The sequence below is a fragment of the Hemitrygon akajei genome, chromosome 1, assembly GCF_048418815.1.
Source record: "Hemitrygon akajei chromosome 1, sHemAka1.3, whole genome shotgun sequence".
Taxonomy (NCBI): Eukaryota; Metazoa; Chordata; class Chondrichthyes; order Myliobatiformes; family Dasyatidae; genus Hemitrygon; species Hemitrygon akajei.
In genome coordinates this window covers 63,287,720-63,310,351 of record NC_133124.1, presented here as the reverse complement: position 1 = coordinate 63,310,351, position 22,632 = coordinate 63,287,720, and the positions used below count along the sequence as shown (strand labels likewise).

The window sequence follows — 22,632 nt, the reverse complement described above, 5'->3', positions numbered from 1 at the left end:
CCCGGGCACAAATGGAACACGCCGAGACATAAGAGCGGGTGTCCCCCTCCATGGACGGCCACCAGAAGTATCTCCTCAGGAGAGCCAGGGTCCGATCACTCCCAGGGTGGCAGGCAAACCGGGATGTGTGTCCCCATTGGAAGACCTGAGGCCTGACGGAGGTGGGCAAGGCAGGCTGGACTGCCGTTGCCTGGCGGGGGGCTCTGACACTTTCCTGCCCCTCTCTTCCGACGGGTGGTGCCCCGCATCCTGCCCAGGTGCTCCGCGTCTTGCCCAGGCCTCTGTGTTCCTGCCTGGGAGGCGGCCCTGCCCAGTAGCTATGCGGCCCGCCCTGAGGACTCCGACCCTTTCCTACCCCTCGCTTCCGATGGGTTGTGCCCCGCATCCTGCCCAGGTGCCCCGCGACCTGCCCGGGCCCCTGTGTTCCTGCCTGGGAGGCCGGGCCCTGCCCAGAAATAATGCGGCCCGCCCAGGGGGCTCTCCTCCCAGCATTCATTGTTCCATAGACCCATCCTTTAGCCTAGCCAGGGTCCTGCCTTCACCCTGAACTCCAGGGTCCTGCCTTCGCCATGGACTCCAGGGTCCTGCTTTCGCCATGGACTCCAGGGTCCTGCCTTCGCCATAAACTCTCTGAACCCCAGGATCACCATTGCATGCCACAGTCTCCCCATCTTGTTCTATCCTTCAGTTGTTCCTGTCCTGCCCCTAGTACTTCAGTCCCTGCGTCCTGCATTTGGGTCCAGTCTCCACGTCCCCTTGTGACAGTCTGAGCATTGTCAGTTAGGTGATGGGCTTAATGATGCACGGAGAGATTGTTTAGTTTGTGGAATCTTACAAGCAATCATTCAAAAATGGCTCCTAGCTGAAGCACAACTCACATTTAAAAGAGCAGTTGAATCACTGTGTTAATCAAAACAATAGCTAGGGACGCAATTGCGTTGGAGTCAGAAATAAAAGTGAGAATGAACATTGCAACATATAAACAGGAACTTACCTGGCCAAACAAATTGTGTTACCATTGTGGCAGGGCCTCACATACACAAGACCAATGCAAATTTAAAGGTGAAACTTGCAGAAAATGCAACAAAATAGGACACACACTAAACAAAGATAATATCAGGCTGACAAAAATAAATGGACAGCACAAAGAAGAGAAAAAAATAAAACATCAAGGTGCAGTTTCACAAAGAGCATGAATCCGCATGCTGTTGATGGAAATTCTGATAATGATGAGAGTGACACACGTCTGAGTAGCCTTCAGATTTACAATGTGAAAACTAACAGGAGACAACATGGCTTACATGAGAAACGAATGGCAAATTAATTAAAATGGAACTAGACACTGGCTCAGGTGTTTCAGTCATTCCACAAAATGTGTTTGAGCAGCATTTCAAAGATACTGAATTGAAGCCTGCAGATATCCAACTAAGAACTTGTACTGGAGAAAAGATGGTTCAATGGTTCAATGGTTCCCTTTAATATCAGAGAATGTATACAATATACAACCTGAAATTCTTGATCTTCACAGAATCCACAAAACAGAAGAAAACCCAAAGAATGAATGACAGAAAAGAGTAAACCTAGCAATTATAGGCCTGTAAGTTTGACGTCAGTGGTGGGTAAATTAATGGAAATTATTCTTGGAGATGGTATATATAATTATCTGGATAGACGGTCTGATTAGGAACAGTCAACATGGATTTGTGCGTGGAAGGTCATCTTTGACAAATCTTATTGAATTTTTTGAAGAGGTTACTACGAAAGTTGACAAGGGTAAAGCAGTGGATGTTGTCTATATGGACTTAAGTAAGGCCTTTGACAAGGTTCCGCACGGAAGGTTAGTTAGGAAGGTTTAATTGTTAGGTATTAATATTGAAGTAGTAAAATGGATTCAACACAAAGTACAGTGCAGATGCTGTGGTCAAATCAAGACGTACAAATAAGCTGGATAAACTCAGCAGGTCGGGCAGCATCCGTTGAAAGAAGCAGTCAACGTTTCGGGTCGAGACCCTTCGTCAAGACTCCGATGGATTCAACAGTGGCTGGATGGGAGATGCTAGACAGTAGTGGTGGATAACTGTTTGTCAGGTTGGAGGCCGGTGACTAGTGGTGTGCCTCAGGGATCTGTACTGGGTCCAATGTTGTTTGTCATATACATTAATGAACTGAATGATGGGGTGGTAAATTGGATTAGTAAGTATGCAGATGATACTAAGATAGTTGGTGTTGTGGATAATGAAGTAGGTTTTCAAAGCTTACAGAGAGATTTAGGCCAGTTAGAAGAGTGGGCTGAAAGATGGCAGATGGAGTTTAATGCTACATGTGAGTGTGAGGTGCTACATTTTGGTAGGAATAATCAAATAGGACATACATGGTAAATGGTAGGGCATTGAAGAATGCAGTAGAACAGAGTGATCTAGGAGTGATCTAGGAGTAATGGTGCATAGTTCCCTGAAGGTGGAATCTCATGTGGATAGGGTGGTGAAGAAAGCTTTTAGTATACTGACCTTTATAAATCAGAGCATTGAGTATAGGAGTTGGGATGTAATGTTAACATTGTACAAGGTGTTGGTAAGGCTGAATTTGGAGTATTGTGTCCAGTTCTGGTCACCAAATTACAAGAAAGATGTCAACAAAATAGAGAGCGTATAGAGAAGATTTACTAGAATGTTACCTGGGTTTCAGCACCTAAGTTACAGAGAAAGATTGAACAAGTTAGGTCTTTATTCTTTGGAGCATAGAAGGTTGAGGGGGGACTTGATAGAGGTATTTTAAATTATGAGGGGGATAGATAGAGTTGACGTAGATAGGCTTTTTCCATTGAGAGTAGGGGAGATTCAAACAAGAGGACAGGAGTTGACAGGGGGCAAAAGTTTAAGGGTAACACAAGGGGGAATTTCTTTAATCAGCGAGTGGTAGCTGTGTGGAATGAGCTTCCAGTAGAAGTGGTAGAGGCAGGTTCGGTATTGTCATTTAAAGTAAAATATGGACAGGAAAGGAATGGAGGGTTATGGGCTGAGTGCAGGTCGGTGGGACTAGGTGAGAGTAAGCGTTCGGCAGGGACTAGAAGGGCCGAGATGGCCTGTTTCCATGTTGTAATTGTTATATGGTTATAAAATGTTAGGGCCGCAAAGACCCCTCCCCAGCCCCTCCCATGTACAAGCAACAGCAAAGCATCAACCCTCCCCCACTTGTTCCAGCAGGAAGGATCAGTATCCACCACCCACCAAGCAAGCAATAGCAAGCCCACAAAGAGCCCATGATCTGCAGTCCGTAACAGGTCTACAGGGCCTGTAAATCTACAGGTCCATAACCCAGCACTTTGACATGCCACAGGCCCTCTCACAAACAAGGGATAAAGAAGTGTCACCCTTTCCACAATGAGAGGATCAACAGATCACTGTTCCAACACATCCAACTCGAGAATCAGCAGACGTACCCCCCCCCCCGCCCCACCCATGCACATTGAGAGAGAGAGAGAGAGAGAAAGCTCGCTGGAGTGCAGAGGCCTCTGACAGCTGCACCCGTTGTCTCGATGTTTCAATCTCCATGACATTCTGTTCCGTGACACCAGCAAGGAATCGAGTTATCCACAGAGGCCTCACCTTTGATGGCTCCAAAGGCGTACATCTTCCAGGCCACTCCTGGACACATCAAAAACGCTAGGCTGCTCAGTAAACTCCAGAAGCGGGAACCCACTGCCATTTGGAACCGCAATTTGAGTGCAGCCATAGATCATTGACAGGACCCCAGCCATCTTGAAAAGGCAACTCCTGTGGAAATTACATTCATAACAGTGAAATATAAAAGCCAACAAGCCACATTGGGCTTGTATGTGGTAAAAACAGGAGGATCAGCATTGTCAGGCCATGATTGGCTGAGACAACTACAACTTCTGCCATTGTTACCAGCACCAGGATGAACCTGCCCTTGGCCTTCATAACAAGGGGAGTTGAGTATAGGAGCAAAGAGGTCCTTCTGCAGTTGTACAGGGCCCTGGTGAGACCACACCTGGAGTATTGTGTTCAGCTTTGGTCTCCAAATTTGAGGAAGGACATTCTTGCTATTGAGGGAGTGCAACATAGGTTCATGAGGTTAATTCCCGGGATGGTGGGACTGTCATATGTTGAAAGATTGGAGCGACTGGGCTTGTATACACTGGAATTTAGAAGATTGAGAGGGGATCTGATTGAAACATATAAGATTATTAAGGGATTGGACACGCTAGAGGCAGGAAACATGTTCCCAATGTTGGGGGAGTCCAGAACCAGAGGCCACAGTTTAAGAATAAGGGGTAGGCCATTTAGAACGGAGTTGAGGAAAAACTTTTTCACCCAGAGAGTTGTGGATCTATGGAATGCTCTGCCTCAGAACGCAGTGGAGGCCAATTCTCTGGATGCTTTCAAGAAAGAGTTAGACAGAGCTCTTAAAGATAGCGGAGTCAAGGGATATGGGGAGAAGGCAGGAACGGGGTACTGATTGTCGATGATAAGCCAGGATCACAGTGAATGGCGGTGCTGGCTCAAAGGGCCAAATGGCCTACTCCTGCATCTATTGTCTATTGATAGGGGTTGGCTTATGTAGGGTGAAAGTTGTACCATACAAGCCGAGAGCTAAAGTGTTGGAGGAGCTACATGCTGGTCACCTAGGCAGGGTCAAAATGAAAGAGTTTGCTCGAAGCATTGTCTGATGGCCTGGGAAGGATCAGCAGATCAAACAGCTTGCCATGTCGACATGTCCAGAAGATGCCTCTCCATCTCTGGGAATGGCCTGCATTGCCCTGGCAGAGGATTCGTGTGGATTTTGCTAGATTTTTGATAGTAGTGGATCCAGCTACAAAGAGACCAGAAGTGATCCCAGTAGACTCCACTACAACCTCGCATGCTGTTGAGGTGTTGAGAAGCCTCTTCCCCAGGACTGGTGTTCCAGAACACTTAGTGACAATGGACCACAGTTTGTTGTGCAAGTTTGTCATATTCCTGAAGCTGAGTGAAATAAGACATATTACATCTGCATTGTACTACCCAACTACAAATGGAAAGGTTTGTCCAGAGTCTAAAGAACTCACTGCAAGCATTGTCAGTAGGACACACTACACGGGCACTGAATCAGAAGATCATCAATTTCCTCCTTGCATATCATAATGCAGCACATTCAACAACCAACAACTCACCAGCTCTGCTGTTCCTGGGTCGTCCCTTGCTCTCATACTCAGATCTCCTCAAACCCATTCTCAGAAGGCATATGCAGACCAACAGCCGAGACAAATTGAGGGCTCTGACATGGAAGTTTGGTGTTTCACTCCTGGACAAGCAATCCTGGCAAGGGACTACAAAGGTGATCAAAATTGGAAAGATTAAGAGCAGATCTGAACCATTCTCTTGCACAGTGGAGATTCCATCTGATGTTGTCTGGAGATGAGGCATCAATCAGTTGAGACGAGAGGAAAGGTGGCCAGAGCTGTCAGAACCACTCCCCGCAGTTCCAGAGTCAACTCCTACAACCACCACAGAGGAGACCTCATGACCTGAGATTGTTCCACAGCCACAGTAACGATGTCAGTCATAGTGAAAGAAAACAGTCAATAAACACTTAAAGCTGTGAAATGCAGTCCCAAACTATTAATCTGAAACCAACAGGAGAAAAGCATTTCCAGCATCACCTGGTTCATAGTTCTAATGTAAAATTTTTGATTAGGAACATTTATTTATTTACTCAGAGAAACAGGAGCTCTTTTCTAGATTCCATAAAACCATAAGAAATACAATAGACCCAGAATGCTGGAGGAACTCAGTAAGTCAGGCAGCATTTATGGATTTGAATGAACAGTCGACGGTTCAGGCCAGGTCTGGAAAGGAAGGGTGAAGATGTCAGATTAAGAAGAAAGGGGTAGTGGAAGGTGGACAAGCTTAGAAGGTGAAAAGTGAAGCCAGGCGATTGGGAGAGGAGTGATGAACTAAGAAGCTGAGGGGTGATAGGTGGAAAAGGCACAGGGCTGGAGAAAAGCAAGGGAATGATCCCTGCAGAAAGCTGAGAGAAGTGTGCAGAGGTAAAGATCTGATTGGTGGGTAGGGTCCCATTGAAGATGGCGGAGGTTATGAAGAAATTTGTGTTGTATTGAAGGAATACAAGAAATAGAAATAAAAGTTGAGGTGAAGCACTTGGCCTTTAAAACCAGCTTTATTGTTTAATAACATCAAAGTAATCCTTAGTTTCAACTCCACCCTCCTATATTCACTCACATCAGTTAAGTCTTCTGGTCTTCAGAAATCTATTCAATATGTATCTTCAAGACTTGCTTGGTAGTACAGTACTGCCACAGATGGAGCCAGCTGGGTCCTGAAATACATAGCTGCCAGACTGGGTCTGCAGCAGGTAGTGAGTGAACTATTGTTAGGGGTAGACCTACTTGAAATCTTCACCATTTTACATGTGGCCAGTTAATCTATTCACAACAGCATTGGTAGAAGTGACCATCACAATGTTTCTGCGTTCACATCACGCATAACCTCCATTCAGTTTGTATGGCACTACAATCATGCTACGAAGGATAGGCTTGGAACGTGACACAACATAGACCGTTTGCAGCAGTGGAAATCTTTTGTTTGCATCCACAACTGTATCCAGAGATACCAGCCACGTGACAGACGCACTGCCATCTGGCTGGTCGGAGGACATACCACATGCCAATCAACATTTGGTCCCTCCCAACTAATCAATGCACACCTAAATTATTGGTCACCTTAATTGGATTATCTCGCCCAGCCCCATACTATAAATGGTGAGACATGTGCCTGGCTCGCTCTCTCTTACAGACCACCTCATTGAAGGTAAGTGCATTGATTTATGTTTGGGAAGGTTTATCGTTTGTCCTGGTAAGGGAGCCGCAGCTATCCAAGGTCAAGGGGGATAGCTGTCGTAGTGCTTTTCCCTTGTTCTTTGTATGTGTAACTGTACTCTGTCCCCACACCGCTTTCTGTGTATTGTACAGCCGACCCGACCTTCCCCACACATGTTAACCCTAAGCGTTTTTTGTTAGAATATTGTAGTTGTTTCCATTACAACAACAACCATATAGCGTGGTTTATTCCCCAATTCAATGACAGTAATCAAGCTAGAAGATCAACACTGGGTCAATACAGAGAACAGACAGATGTACCAAGAGCAGCACCAAGCATGCCAAAAAGTGAAGTGCCAGCCTAGTGAAGCTGAAATAAAGTTCTGTACACAATAGACAGAATTAAACAATCTTTCTATCTACTGATCATCATGGATTGGTCCTATCCTGTCCATTAATGAATGGTAGTGGACAGTTAAACAGCCAACAGGAGGAGATTGCATTATAAACATTTCCATCCTTAGGGGCTCAGGGTATGGGGCAAAAAGGTAAGATCGAAACAGTGATGGCAATGTTTGGCCAGAATGAATAATCACACTGATTTCTCTTGAGATCTCCAAAATCACAGTAACCAGTCTTACCTAATTAAATTCATTCTGGTAATATCAAGAAATACCAAAGACTAAGGGACATCCTGGCGGTAGTCCTGAAGACAAGTGCCTATGAATTACATATTTTATCCAATCTACAGCCCATTCCAGTTATCATATTGGTGTCTACCCAGTAATATGGAGAAGTGTTCAGGTACATTGTGTTCAGAAAATCCAATCTAGATATTGACTGCTCAGTCAGTCTGGGAATGGGATGAATTGTTCAATCCAACTGTAGAATTCTATTTGTAATTCAGTAAATGAGGAAGACGTGAAAGTTTCTGTGTATTTATAGATTTCGTGCAGACTAGAAGAACTAAAATGCATCCTTTATTGAACTTAAATCAATGTTTCATTACTATGTCTCTCCAGGAATGTGACCAGCAGATGATATATGATATGCTGCTCAGGCTGAAATCCGTTGTCTATTTGCCTGGTGATTTTGTATGCAAGAAGGTAATCTTCATTTTTCTCCTAACCATGTAGTAAATTGTTTGCATCTATTGAGCCAGTTAAATTCAGACAGACATGGTTTAATCATTGATATATCCAGAATTCATAAATTAAACCAACATTAAAAATGTTTTGATTGTGAGGCTTTCAAACGGCATATAAAAATGCAAGCAACACACACAAAATGCTGGTGGAACGCAGCAGGCCTGGCAGCATCTATAGGGAGAAGCACTGTCGACGTTTCGGGCCGAGACCCTTCGTCAGGACATAAAAATGCATGATTATTTGTAAATGTAGGTGTTGTGTATGTGGCCTGGTTACACAAAAATGCAACTAATAAAAACACTGGAGATGGGAGCTAAAGTTCATGATTCTTTACTGGCAGAAACCGAACTCGGCACACACATACAGATCAATACGTGCCTAATAGCGCATGCAATGGCATGTCCCTAGAACATAAAGTAGTCCCTTATTATACTGTTGGCCATACAGTACACTCCTCCCCTTTTATTTTAATAGTTTTTTTACTGCGTCACTATGCTAAACAAATGTCTACCCTTAACATACAAATGCCTACCATTTGTTTACTTAGTAACTTAGTAATATCAAATCATAACAAACTGACATAATAATATGACATAGTAATGTCAAACTGACATAGTAATATTGAATTATAACAAGCCCTTTTTTTTATTTGTGGTCTAAGACCCATTCATAACTCAAATCTCTGGGGAGGTCTCCTCTGCCTCTCCCGGTAACGTCTGACTTGAAATGTTTGCTTCGGGGAACGAGTCTCCACAGGTACCTCAGCACTGATGACAGGCTCATCTGTGGAGGAGGCTAATGTGGTCATAGCAGGAGTGTTTGCTTCTATGTCATGGGAGTCCGGGCAAGGTGTTGTTGTGTTTTTCACCCGAGCATCCAGGATTTGATTCACATGCCATCTCCATATGTTCTCTCCCACCTGTACTCTATACATCAGTGGCCCATCTATGGTGGAAATTATACTTCTCAGTCCGGTAATTACTTGCGAGAACTGACTGACCCACACTGAAGCTTCGTGTTGACTTAGCATTCATGTGTTTGAACTGTCTGTTCTCTACATCACGCTGTATATCTGGTTTGAGAAGATCCATGTGGGACCTCAGGTTCCTGTTCAGAAACATCATCGCTGGAGTCTGGTTTATGGTCGCAGGTACTGCATCACGATCAGGGCCGGATTTAGTGGGGCCGAGGCCCCTGGGCTGGAGGCCCTGATTTGGCCCCTGCAGACACCGTAAAATGCTGCTGTACCAAGCAAAAACAGGCAAGAACCAGAGCAAAGATCGTACTGGTCTAAATATCAAAGCTGTGGACCAAGACATTGGTTTAGTACAATACGTAGGCTATAAACTTACAGGCCTTAAGAGGGAGGACAGAAAGTAATGCAAATTCTTAATTTGAAGGACAGTATCTAAAGCATTCAAAAATTGACTTAGGCTTAGTTGGCTTAGTAAAAGTTATGAAGGAGACGAAGTATGATGTACCCAATCTTAAATCTTTATTTAGCTATTGCTGTACATACCATAGGCCTTATTTCTCAAACAATGCCAAAGAATTTTTATCTAGGTAGTTTTCTCAACCGTGTGTTCTGAGAAAGTAAAATGGAAATGAGAGACAAAAAGGCCAAGAGAGATGGCACTATGGCAAACTAGGAAACTTGACAATACTCCAACAATCTTTTTGAAAACTGAGATCTAGCACATACTAACCTCTTGCTGTGCTGTGTGGTTTGCAGAGTAAAGACCACTTATTACTTACTAGGTTTGTAAACAGTCAACTATTAGCCTATTGTCACAAAAACAGGAACAGCACTGACACACAAGCCTAGATATTTACAAAGTCTGATGCTTGTTTTTCAAAATTAAAGCCTAGTTCTTCGGGATTTCTTTGCAGCAAAGTCCTTGATCAGATCACTAAAAATCCAGTTTCTGAACAAGATCACTTTCAAGTGACCTCAGAGTCAGATGATTCAGCCTGTCCTGTCCCACTGTGGATCTGAGCCTATTCACTAGCTTGAGCTTGGAGAAAGATCACTCACCACTTGCATTTGACAGGGAGAGTCAGGTAAAGCCTCAGATCAATGCTTACATTTGGGAAGATGACCTGCAAGTTTTTTTCTCTGAGGAAGCATAAAAGCTCTGTTGCAGATGAAATATCTTTACTGATCTACGTGTGCGACATCTGTGCTTGAATCACTGCTAATAGAAAAATATTTGGCCATTTTGATTTCACTGATGATCTCTGACAGAACTCGATCATTCACGAGCTCAATAAACTCCTCACATGTTTTAGGTGAAAGATATGAAGGGGTTCCTGATCCCGCATTTCCAAATTTCTGTATGTGCGCCTTCAAAAACAGGTCAAACTCATTTATTACCTCTAGAATGCCCATGTAGTTGCCGTTATCAGGCCTGCCAAATATGTCACTGGAGCCAAGGATAGCCAGTCCCCTCTCGACCAAAAACTTCACAACTGTCACCACTCTTTTCAATACATCGGTCCAGTAGACACACTCTGACTCGAACTGTTTTTGTAGTTCTGTATCTATTCTTCCACTTTCAGACGCTAGTGTAATGTAGGTCAGTATCGTTCTCCCGTGGCATTCGCTATTTTCATGCTCTCCTATGCGCTCAGCGGCATGTTTCCAGTCGCTAAAGCCAGTTTCGAAGATGGACTGACAGTTACCATCACTGAAGATGCAGCATGCAAAACAAATCACACAGCCAGTGGAAGGAGCAATTGTCTCGATATGTACTCACCATTTACAAGCTTGCGTTTGAAGTGAAATTTGGAGAAAAATCATCTCTGCTACTTGTATACTTGTTCCGAAGCTTTGATATCCACATCCTTATTCTGGCAGGACTCCAGCCCTTTCTTAGCCCAGTATGCTCGGACTGAATCATCTAACGTTTCCTTCCCCCAGCAAGCTGGATCAGTGCTGTAAGGATCCTCAGCAGTAGTAACGTTAACGTTAATGGCGGCCAGACTTGGTTGTTCGAAGGCCTCTGTGGTCGGGAATTACAAAGTCATGCTCTCATCCTCTTCAACGTTAGCTGCTGACTATGGCGAGGAAAGTGCTCCTGTGCTAATGCTGGTGCTAGCGCTAGCTGTTGGACAAGTCTCCATTTGTCCACTGGTCTCAGACTGTGACAAGAGGGATGGTACTGCTGCATCATCGAGAACAGGCTTTAAAAATTCTGTCAGTTTCAATGTCTTTTTTAATGCTTCTTTCTCACAGTCCTCTTTTTCTTGTTTCTTTTTTCATTTCTGTGTTCCACTCTCGTACTTTTTCTGTCCGCTATAATAACCATCTATTTTGGGCCCCTCTGCAGCTCTGGCCCCTGGGTTCATTTCTGTTCAGTGACATTTTATCTGTGGCATATTCCAGAGATTTTTGTTGTATCTCGGAAGCACCCGGTGCCGCTATTTCCGTTGATATTGCAATGTTTAGCGCTTTCTCGAACATAAGGTCTCTTTCACACAGAAACCTCTTCTGTGTGGTTTTGCAGTGCATGCCACACACTAACCTGTCCCTCAATGCGTCTGATAGTCCAACTCCAAACTGACAATGTCCTGATATTTTGCGCCGTTCAGCAAATGCTTTAATTTTTGCTCTGATTCCGATTGTAAAATTTAAATCTTTCAGCAATGACCAGAGGTTTGGGGTTTAAATGGTGTTGGAGAGTGTCTTCTATTTGTTTGAATGTTTCGTCAGCTGGCTTTTCAGGGGTAAACAAGCTCCATAGCAGGCCATAAGTTTTTGTTCCCATAATACTGAGTAAGATGCTGGCTTTCTTTTCATCATAAACACCGTTAGCCTCACAATATGACTCCACTCTTTCAATGTAAGTTGCCCAGTCTTCAATGCCACTATCAAATGCTGTAATGGTTCCAATCCTCGCCATCTTTATTATGTTAATAAGTCCCGTTCTCCACTTATTTTCCTTTTTGACTCGCGTGTCCTTTTTGCTAGCGCCACAAGCACACTCTTTCTAGATGTGTGTGTGTTGCTCCTTTTTATCTCCCTTCTGGGGCAGGCAGACCCTCAGTCCCTGGGGGTCAGTGCCGGCTGTGGTCTCGGCTGGACGTGCTGCGGCTCCGAATGTGTCTCTTGGTCTCCCGACATTCCCGACCCCGGCTCTGCTCCCACTTCCTTTCAGACTCACGACCTCGCTCTGCCTCCTTCTCCCGCTCCTTGGCTCATGCTTTGCGCTCTTCTTCCAAGTGTCGTTATCAATTAAAATATGGCGTTCCAATATGATGTAGGTTCATTAACCTATGTATGTGGCCTGGTTACACAACAATGTTATTACTAAAAACGCTGGAGACGGGAGCTAAGGTTCATGATTCTTTACTGGCAGAAACTGAACGCGGCACACACATACAGATCAATAAGCGCCTAATAGTGCATGCACGATGTGTCACTACAACATAAAGTAGTCCCTTATTATACTGTAGGCCATACAGTACAGTGGGAATGATAATTTCATCATTCCTCAGGTATGAATTAGATAACTGCAGAAGATTTCATTAATGCAGATGATAATTATTCTTTGCTAGAAAAATGAACATCATAAAGTTTCACGAAACAAAAGATAAAACCAACAGATTTGCTTTCCATATTTTACCAGATAATACAATTATTTTAGTTTATCTCTATTATAATTGTCTCCTGAGAACAGAGGTTATAATTCCTCGTATGTCTGGAATCTGGGCAATTTTCTGGTAATTTTATTCATGTTCTTATGTGAGATATAATGTTTCTTTGTCTGGTGGTAATTTTGAGAACATTGTTGAGGGAAGTGAAACTACAGCCATTTGCTCCAAAATCTTTTAACAAGTAGCCTTTCTTCAGGAAAGCAAATAAACAATGTATTGTCTCAGCCATAATAGATGGCATAAAATGAGGTTTCTTAATGGTCAGAATATTCTCATGCCAGATGCATTCCTTGGAATTTACTGGATTTGGCTAAGAATCTCAGTCACTAGCAACAAAAAATCTAAACCCAGAGCCATATGTGTATAGTCAATACTATGCAACACACACAAAAAACTGGAGGAACTCAGCAGGTGTGACAGCATGTTTGGAAAGAAATAAACTGTCGACAGTTTGGGCTGAGCTATACTCTAATAGTTGAAAATATTTACAAATAACACTAATTTGAAATGTCTTGAGGATTAATTAGCTAGTATTTTAAAAAAATAATCAGAACTGTTTTTAAACTATTCCAATGTTTTCAGACTATTTTTAAAAAATTAAAGTCAATAGCAATTCTGGCATAAATGGATGGAACAAAAATAGTCAGGGATAGTTCTTCTAACATGTTCCAGATTCCAGCATCTGCTGTCTCTTTTGATCTGATGACCTGATCTAATACATCCTAGAGTCCAGCAATTTCACCTGAACATCAGTCAACCCACTAATATGTGCAAGTGACCCAGCCATGAAATATCATTGAAGTCTTTGACAGCTGGCTTAGCCATACACCCAACTTGACTGGCTGTAAAAGACGATATTTAAAAACACTTAAAAATGAGGTAAATCATAAAAATGAATTAACATTTATTTTAGAAGCTAACTAAAATATTTGAAAATAATTAGCAATAAAACAGAGTAATGGTTTAAAATTAACTTATCCATATTTCCTACAGCCACAACCTACAATTCCCCATTGAAATCACTCATCTCAAATCCAATGCCAGGTCTGAATGCGTCAGCAAATTGAGATTGCTGTTAGCTAGCAAGATCAAGCCCAATGTTCCTCCAAACACTGTGACCTTCCTCTGTGATGCCCATTACCATCCACAGCAGTGCGAATGTAAAAGTCCTTACTGTGAACACCATCCTTTCATTTTCTCTTATTCATGCTTAGATGATCACTCGAGATTGCAACCAATTTCAAGCTGTTGGCTGACTACTAATCACAAAATCTAGATCATTATGCTTGGTTTTCCTATAAGGCACTGGTCTTGATTAGTAAGAGTGCCAAAGGTTACAGGGAGAATGCAGGAGAATAAGATTTGGGATGGGTAATAAATCAGCCATGATAGAATGGCAGAGAAGTCTCAATGGGCCAAATGGCTTAATTCTACTCCTATGTCTTATGCTCTTATGACGTTATTGTCATCATAGAGTCTTACTGCATGAAAACAGCCCAATAGGTGTAAAGGTATGGATAAAACCCCATCTTTTATATAGACATGAGAAGCAGGCAAACACATTATTAACTATGCCTCTCTGGTACATACTGTACTGTATTTGTTTGTCTTCCCATCTTCAATTCAGACATCCCAAAGCCTCCATGGGACTTAACCTACTTCTAGATATAATATACCGGGACTCTTAAAGATATTTAACAAAATAATGTTCAAAGTGCGCTCAGCTTTTAAAGTAATTATTGGGATTTAATTACAAAAATCAAACAACTGGACACATAGCAATACAGTTACAATGACAATACAAAATAGTTTGATCTTTTAAATCTATATTTTGCTCCTAACAGCTGTGATCGTAATAGGCTTTTTTTTTGTTACTGACAGCCAGTAATGTGCCAGAATGCTAAATTCCTGTTCCATTTCATTCTGGACCAAGCTGATTCAATTTTATGGTTCCGTTTCCCTATCTCTGTCCTCAAACCATTGCCTTAAATTATCTGTTTACATTTGTACTGCCTGGACTGCATGTTAATTGGTTCCAAGAATTCCATTTCTAGGTTGAATGTCCCATAGCTCAGAGCATTTCCATTATTCAATACAGCCTTGGAGTCTAATTTGTGCAGTAATACTGCACTAAAGTTGTTACAAAAAGCTTCCTTGTAAAAACAAGCTTTCTCCAAGTCTGAGTTCTTAGTCTCCCCAGTCATTAACACGTACATGGTTGTTGTCTGGTATATCCGAAGATGACAAGAAGTTTTTAAAGTGGAAAAGCCACTGCACCGGGGCATTCCCACTCTCTAGACCTCAGAGGTCCAGGTCCAGTAGTCGTCACAACTGGGTCTTCCTTGTTTGTAGAGGATGACCATGACTTCTTCTGTGCTTTGTGATGCACCATCAATAACTCTCTGAGACGTGAGACGAGATATCGGCTTTTATTGACTGGAAGAAAGAACAAGCAGCAATTGACCACCATGCTACATCCTGGAGACTGAGGGCAGGGCTCAGGCCTCAATCACCTTTATACCGGGGTCTGTGGGAGGAGCCACGGTCAGTGGGAGGAGCCACAGGAGCCGTCAGCGGGGGGCGGGGGGGGGGGGTCCAGACAGGTATATGTAGTTCACCACACCTTGTCATGCCCTTTGCTCTCTGCAAAGCATTGCAGATATGCCATCCTGGCCATCAGATCTCACTGCTGATCTCAGACCAACTGCCGAAACTGACTGCACATGCTAGAACTGACATGTCCCAGTCTCACTGGGGTATGAGGCCCTCACCTGGTTTAGCCTGCCTGTTGAAAGGGTGCACCGGGGTGTGTCTGCTATGGCATACAAACAGATACTTGTAGCCACAGATGAGACCTGAGTATCTGGTGGGGACCAAAGGTGAGTGAGCTGTCCCAGAATGGACACGACAAACCCCTTCACCAGAGGTGCTACCCCTTCCTGGACATCCCAATACCCTAATTAAACATATACATACAGCCCTGCTATTAGCATATACTTATACATGTGGGTGGTTGTGATTTAAACTGCCCATAATAATTGACAAAACTGTATTTAAGAACTTGCGATAATGAGTTAAATATTTTTGCATAATTTTTCATTGACAATTCAAGTAACTTCTACATAGAAAATAAAGGAATTGCATTTAAAAAGCAGGTTTCATCTTCTCAAGGTGAAATTGCTTTGTGACCAACAAATTATATCTTGTAAATAAATGTGACAACTGCACACAAAGCAAAGGCTCACAAACAGCAATTAATCAGTGTTTACAGATGAATTTCTGCTTGATCACCAATGGAATACTAAGTTCTTCTTCAAGCACGTATTCTGGGATCTTTATCATTCATCACGCACATAATGCTAGAGAAGCAAACCAAGTCAGGCAGCGCCTATGGAGGGGAATAAATGCTCGACATTTCTGGTGGAGACCCTTCGTAATGACAGCTTATTCCCCTCCATAGATGCTGCCTGAATTGTTGAGTTCCTCTGGCATTTTGTGTGTAATGCTTAAGATTTTCAAAATCTGTAGAATCTCTCATGCTTAGCTTTATCACTCAAATGGCCAAGTAAATGGGATCACGGTGCCTTTCAGCGCTTCACTGAAATATCAACCTGGATTATCTGGAATAAGGTTTGAACCCATAAAATCTTTGAAACAGAGATGTTAGGGCCAAGGCTGAGTGATGTGTAGTTTCTCTCACCAAGGACTAGGTGTTTCAAATATTTTCTGTTTTTATTTATTTGTAACATTCACAATATTTTGCATAAATTATATTTTGAAACTTTTACATAAAAGATCAAATAGTGTGAAAGCACCAAATGACTTTGAACCTGATATTGTGCACTTCAGGGAGATATAGGAAAAGAAATGTTCATCATCAAGTCGGGACAGGTTCAAGTGCTTGGAGGACCAGACGGTAAAACAATTCTGGTGACCTTGAAGGCTGGATCTGTATTTGGAGAAATCAGGTAATGGTCCAACTGCTGAGGAATTGATTTACAGTACTAAATGCCTGGCATGTTTAATGAGAAAATAGTTTTTATCTTCCCTCAAAATAATGCATTTCTTGATATTAATAGAAAAGATGGGGTGAGGTATGAGTTTAGTACTGGAATGGGGTTAAAATCCGCCAAACCAGCTGCAATATTTTCATTGAAATCAATTCAAAACACATATAGCAGATCTATATATTTCATGTTTCCTCAAACTTGATATTAAAAAGGGCCAACTAAATCTCAAGTAAATATTGTAATGTATTAGGGGGGAAAGTTCAACAAAAGTCAAAAAAGGAAGAGGAGAATTATCCAAGCAACAGTATTCAATTGGTCCAATTAAAATAGAAACAAAAGAAGACCAAATTTATTGTGAGGGTGTCCCACATCTGTGAGCTTTGTGATTTGTCACCTTTTCTTTCATCATTGAAAATACAACATGATGTTATATCAAATGTATTAACCAGGGCACCAATAGCAAACACCAGAGGGCATATGTACAAAATTAAGGGAGGGAAGTTTAGGGGAGACATCAGGGGTAAGTTTTTTTACACAGAGGGTTGTGAGTGCCTGGAATGACTTGCCAGGGATGGTGGTGGAGGCTAAAACATTAGGGGTATTTAAGAGCCTCTCGGACAGGCACATGGATGAAAGAAAAATGGAGGGTTATGGGATAGTGTGGGTTTACTACTTTTTTTTAGATTATATGGGTCGGCACAACATGGAGGGCTGAAGGGCCTGTACTGTGCTGTAGTGCTCTATGGTTCTATAGACCGTATCAGTACAAAGATCTGCATGGGATCCCAGTCCCTGAGATTACCATATCTCATTTCTGTTCTTATTTGATTAATGTTTACAAATTCACAAAGAAGTTAAAAAACATACAAAAAATTGAAAAATAAAACTACAAAAGCAACAAATGTAGACTGGGATTGAGTAGGAATATGAGATTAGAAAATCTTGGTATAATCCTCTCCAAATAAACTTAATGCAGTTTTCTTACATGAATGAAGTAACCCAGGTTGTGATGGAACATCACCATTGGATGGCAGCATTTCACCTCATTGCTGTGCAGGACACAGTAAAAGGCAAGGAAACTTCGGGCTCTGCACATATACTCAGCTGGTTGAGCTGATGACAATGATGTTTAGTGGAGTAGGTGGTCATAGTAATACTTCAAAACATAGCTCAGAGATAAACTACAAATAGGAAAGGTCCAGTACAATCAAAACTACAACCATTGTTTTATACAAACGACAAAATAAATGTTACCTTGTTCTTTGTCCTTCATCTATTTTAACTGCACCAGTGTTCCTTAGCTCTGGTTTCACAATGCAAGTGTGTTTGACATGTCTTTCCTTCAAAAACTCAGCAGGTATCTGGCTGGTGGAGTCTGATATGTTCCACTGGTAAAATATGAAGTGTGTAACGACATAATTTCACCTCTGTCATCGTTCTCAGTCTATCTTTTGTAGTCTAAACTGGCAAACAGCATGAGGCTGAGTGATATGGCAGTATGCTCATGTGACTGCATCCACTCCTGTTGTGGAGTTAAGCAAATTCAGCACTATTGAAACTGCCTTCATTGCCACTCTAATGGATTATCTTTTGCAAAGTAGATTCTGGTAATTGAAGATGGTGTTTGTACAGTATTATCCATATCTTCATCAACCTTGAATATGCACTTATGACAATTATGATGATTTCTCTGCAAAATCCACATATATTGAACACCATGGCTTGTTCGCATAGGAGCAGGATTTAAGATGAGCAACTGGTGGATTCTTGGAAAGATCTAGACATGGTTGTCTTTCTTTTACATGTTCAGGCTACCCAAGAGAAAAACATTTGAAAATATCCTTGATAAAAGATCTGTTTCAATTGTTTTCTTTGGTATAGCTATTCTTGCCTTGCAATTAAACTAGAGGATCACAGTATTCTGGAAGCAAAGCTTAAAGCCGTTTATGTAATGTGACAGCAATGTGCCATCTTCATATTCTCCTCATCCATTTTGGATATGTTAGATGCAGATATGGTAAGGGCATTTAAGAAACTCTTAGAAAGTCACATGTATGATATAAAAATTGAGGCTATGTGGGAGGGAAGGGTTAGATTGATCTTAGAATAGATTAAAAGGTCAGCACAATATTGTGAGCTGTGCTGTACTATGTATTGGTACACGCACTGAATGCAGGAGCAAGGTATTGGGTCATGACTACAATGCATAATCTCATTTGCTGTTTGTATCTCAGATGTAGGTGTAAGAACTGGCAGCCAACCCAGCACATCCATATTTTGATTGTATGATGCACCCTTAACATTCCTCACCATGGCTTGTTTGCATAGAAGCAGGGTTTGAGATGAGCAACTGGTGGATTCTTGGATGATCCTGACACTTAGTGTTCTTTTACATGTTGTTGGATTCTGATGTTTTAAATCCAAGTTTCTTTCAGAGGGCAGGAAAGAGGTACAAAACTTGTAGCTTCATGATCATTATATATTAAGCCTTGATATAACAGAGTAAAATTGAAAATAGATGGAGATAAAGGTCTGCTAAGTGAAGGGAGGGACTAAAGGCCAAGATGCCACTGCCTTATGGTCGGTTATTTGTATATCCAGAGATAAGGAAAATTCCATTCACATTTGTAGACAAGAGGTAAATGGTGAGATAACTCCTATTCAAATAACGCAGAGCAAAGAAATTTTCACTGCTGTCCAGAATTGTACCAATGTAACCACTAGGGGACACATTGAACTTGCTTTTATATATATATATATAGTGACCACAAGGAAGCAGAATAAATGGTTAATTCTTTATAAGTAATTATATAAAATACAAGCAAATAATTAATTGTTAAACTGCAAAGAAAATAACAAGTAAATGGTATAATCTAAAAATTAGAACCAATAATGTTCAGGCTAACCAAGTGAAAACCATTTGAAATCTTCATTGATCCAGAACTATATAAGAAGTTCAGGTACAACCTATGGAAGGCTATGTTAAGAGCAAAAAAAAGTCCAGTTGTGGTTAGAGATGGAATTGGATGCATGTCAGTGCTAGCAGGTGTTGTAGGCTATTATTTCTTACAAAGTGGAACCAAACATCGTGAACAAATGTGATGCTTCACTCACAGATGAGCTCAACACTTATTATGCATGCTTTGAAAGTGAGAATAAAACTATATCTTGTGAATCCCTGCATTGTCTGGTGATGCTGTGATCTCCGTCTCAGAGGCTGATGTCAGGACATCTTTCAAGAGGGTGAACCCTCACAAGGCATCAGATTCTGGTGGTGTATTTGACAGGGCACTGAAACCCTGCATAAACCAACAGGAGGCAGTGTACAAGGACATCTTCAATCTCCCACTGCTGCAGTTTGAGGTTCACATCTGCTTCAAAACAATCATACCGGTGCCCAAGAAGAGCAGGGTGAGCTGCCTCAATAAGTATCAGTCAGTGGCACTCACATCTACTGTGAAAAAGTGCTTTGAGAGATTGGTTATGGTCGGAATCAACTCCTGCCTAAGCAAGGTCCTGGACCTGCTGAAATTTGCCTATCACCACAATAGGTCAGAATATCACCACCATATGTCATGAGATTTGTTGCTTTGTAGCAGTAGTACAATACAATATATATAAAATAGTTAAATATCTAAATTAAATAAGTAGTGCAAAAATAGAAATAAAAAAGTAGTAAGGTTGTATTCAATGTCCATTCAGAAATCAGATGACGGAGGGGAAGAAGCTGTTCCTGAATCACTGTGTGTGTGTTTTCACATTGTGTACCTCCTTCCTGATGGTAGCAATGTGAAGAAGGTATGACCTGGGTGTTAGGAGTCCGTAATGATGGATGCAGTCTTTCTGAGTCATCGCTTCTTGATGTCCTAGATACTATGGAGGCTAGTCCTCATGATGGAGCTGACTAAGTTTACAACTCTTTGCAGCTTATTTCAATCTTGTGTCGTAGGTCCCACATACCAGACAGTGATGTAGCCAGTTAGAATGCTCTCCATGGTACATCTGTAGAAGTTTTCAAGTGCATTTGTTGACATGTCAAATCTCAAGTCCTAATAAAATATAGCTGCTGTCATGGCTTCTTTACAGCTGCATTGATATGTTGGTCCAGGCTAGGTCCTCAGAGATAATGACGCCCAGGAACTTGAAATTGCTCTCTTTTCCACTTCTGATCCCTTTATGAGGACCGGTGTGTGTTCCCTTGTCTTACCCTTTCTGAAGTCCACAATCAGTTCTTTGGTCTTACTGAAGCTGAGTGCAAAGTTGTTGCTATGTCACCACTCAACTAGCTGATATATTTCGCTCCTGTACGGCTTCTTGTCATCATCTGAAATTCCACCAATAGTTCTTGCATCGACAAATTTATAGATGGCATTTGAGTTGTGCCTAACCTTACAGGTGTAGAGAGGGTAGAGCAGTGGGCTAAGCACACATCCCAGTGGTGTGTTGGTGTTGATTGTCAATGAGGTGGAGATGTTATTTCCAGTTTGCAGAGACTGTGGTCTACCGGTTAGGAAGTCAAGGACCCAGTTGCAGAGGGAGGTACAGAGGCCCAGGTTCTGGAGCTTTTTAATCAGAACTGTGGGAGTGATTGTGTTAAATTCTGACCTGTAGTCAATAAACATCATCCTGACATAACAAATGGAAACTTACTGGCTCTCCACTCGGCCTTGAATCACTAGGACAATAGCAGTACCCAAGTTAGGCTGCTCTTCATTGATTACAGCTCAGTGTTCAACACAATCATACCCTCATTTCTAATCAACACATTCCAAAAACTGTGCCTCTCTGCAGCTGGATCCTTGACTACCTCAATGGTCAGCATCTGGTATGGAATGGCCAGTGTACAGGATCAGAAAAAGCTGAAGGAAGTTGTAAACTCAGCCAGCTCCATTATGGACACTCTCCTCCCAGACATCGAGGACACTTTTAAAAGGCAATGCCTCAAAACTGTGACATCTTCATTCAGGGCCCCCTCCGACCTCTTTCCATTGCTACCATCAAGGAGAAGGTATAGGAGCCTGAAGGCACACCCTCAGCATTTTATGTACAGCTTCTTCCCCTCTGCTATTCGATTTCTGAATGGATAATGAATCCATGAACACTAGTTCATTACTCTCTTTTTGCACTACTTGTTTAATTTACTTCTTTATATTGCAATGTGCTGCTGCTGCAAAACAACAAATTTCAGGACATTTTACTGTGATATTAAACCTGATTCTAATTCTGATTCTGACATTCAGAATATTGTCCTGTGCAGTCAGTAATAATGCTTATCACTGTATTCTGGCTCTGACATCAAATTTATATCTATGAACATATAAAACAGTACCCTTCAGAAGCGTGTGGCCATTTTTTATGAAGTTAAAAACCAATCATGCGCTCATTGCCATTCCTCTTATTGACAGACAAATCTACACCTTTGCTTCAATTTAAGCCAGTGCAGCATTGGCCTTATTGGATGGTAGTGGAGAAGAATCAGTGCATTCTGCTTGGCTGGAAACAGCACATTTTTATCAAGTTTTATGCATTAGAACTTATAGATGAGAGCAAATTGAACTCATTCCCTTCTGGAGTGTAACTTACAAAGATAATATATTCCATTGTTCCCACAGAACCTCAATCACACTATTAAAATATCAATTGTGGCCAATATAATATCAAGTATCAATTGACTTACACTGTTAATGGTACCCTCACTTTCCTTGGCCATTTGGCATTGATTGACATAAGAGCTTCTTTTTTACATTGTGGCACCATGACTAACCAGTAAAGCCTCACAAATCTCATGAAAGGCAGGCAAAGCTTACTCATGAAAGTAGCAGCTTAGTTCTAGTTACCATTTAGCATAACCATTCGATTCAATTGATCCAAGTGCACACTTACACTACCAATTTATTACAAGGAGTCACAAACAAGAGAACATCTGCAGGTGCTGGAAATTGCATTCCATGACTAATGCGAGTCACTACTTTTTCTTTAT

General features: G+C 41.8%; 1 protein-coding gene across 1 annotated transcript in view; it reads left to right on the top strand.

Annotated features, from left to right (window-relative positions):
* Nucleotides 1-22,632, top strand: part of LOC140727139 (cyclic nucleotide-gated channel beta-3-like) — a 110,561-nt gene that overhangs the window by 58,256 nt on the left and 29,673 nt on the right. Inside the window, exons 14-15 of the mRNA XM_073044441.1 lie at nt 7,861-7,944; nt 16,492-16,610. Coding sequence (XP_072900542.1) covers nt 7,861-7,944; nt 16,492-16,610 — 203 coding nt within the window. The remainder of the gene's footprint in view (nt 1-7,860; nt 7,945-16,491; nt 16,611-22,632) is intronic.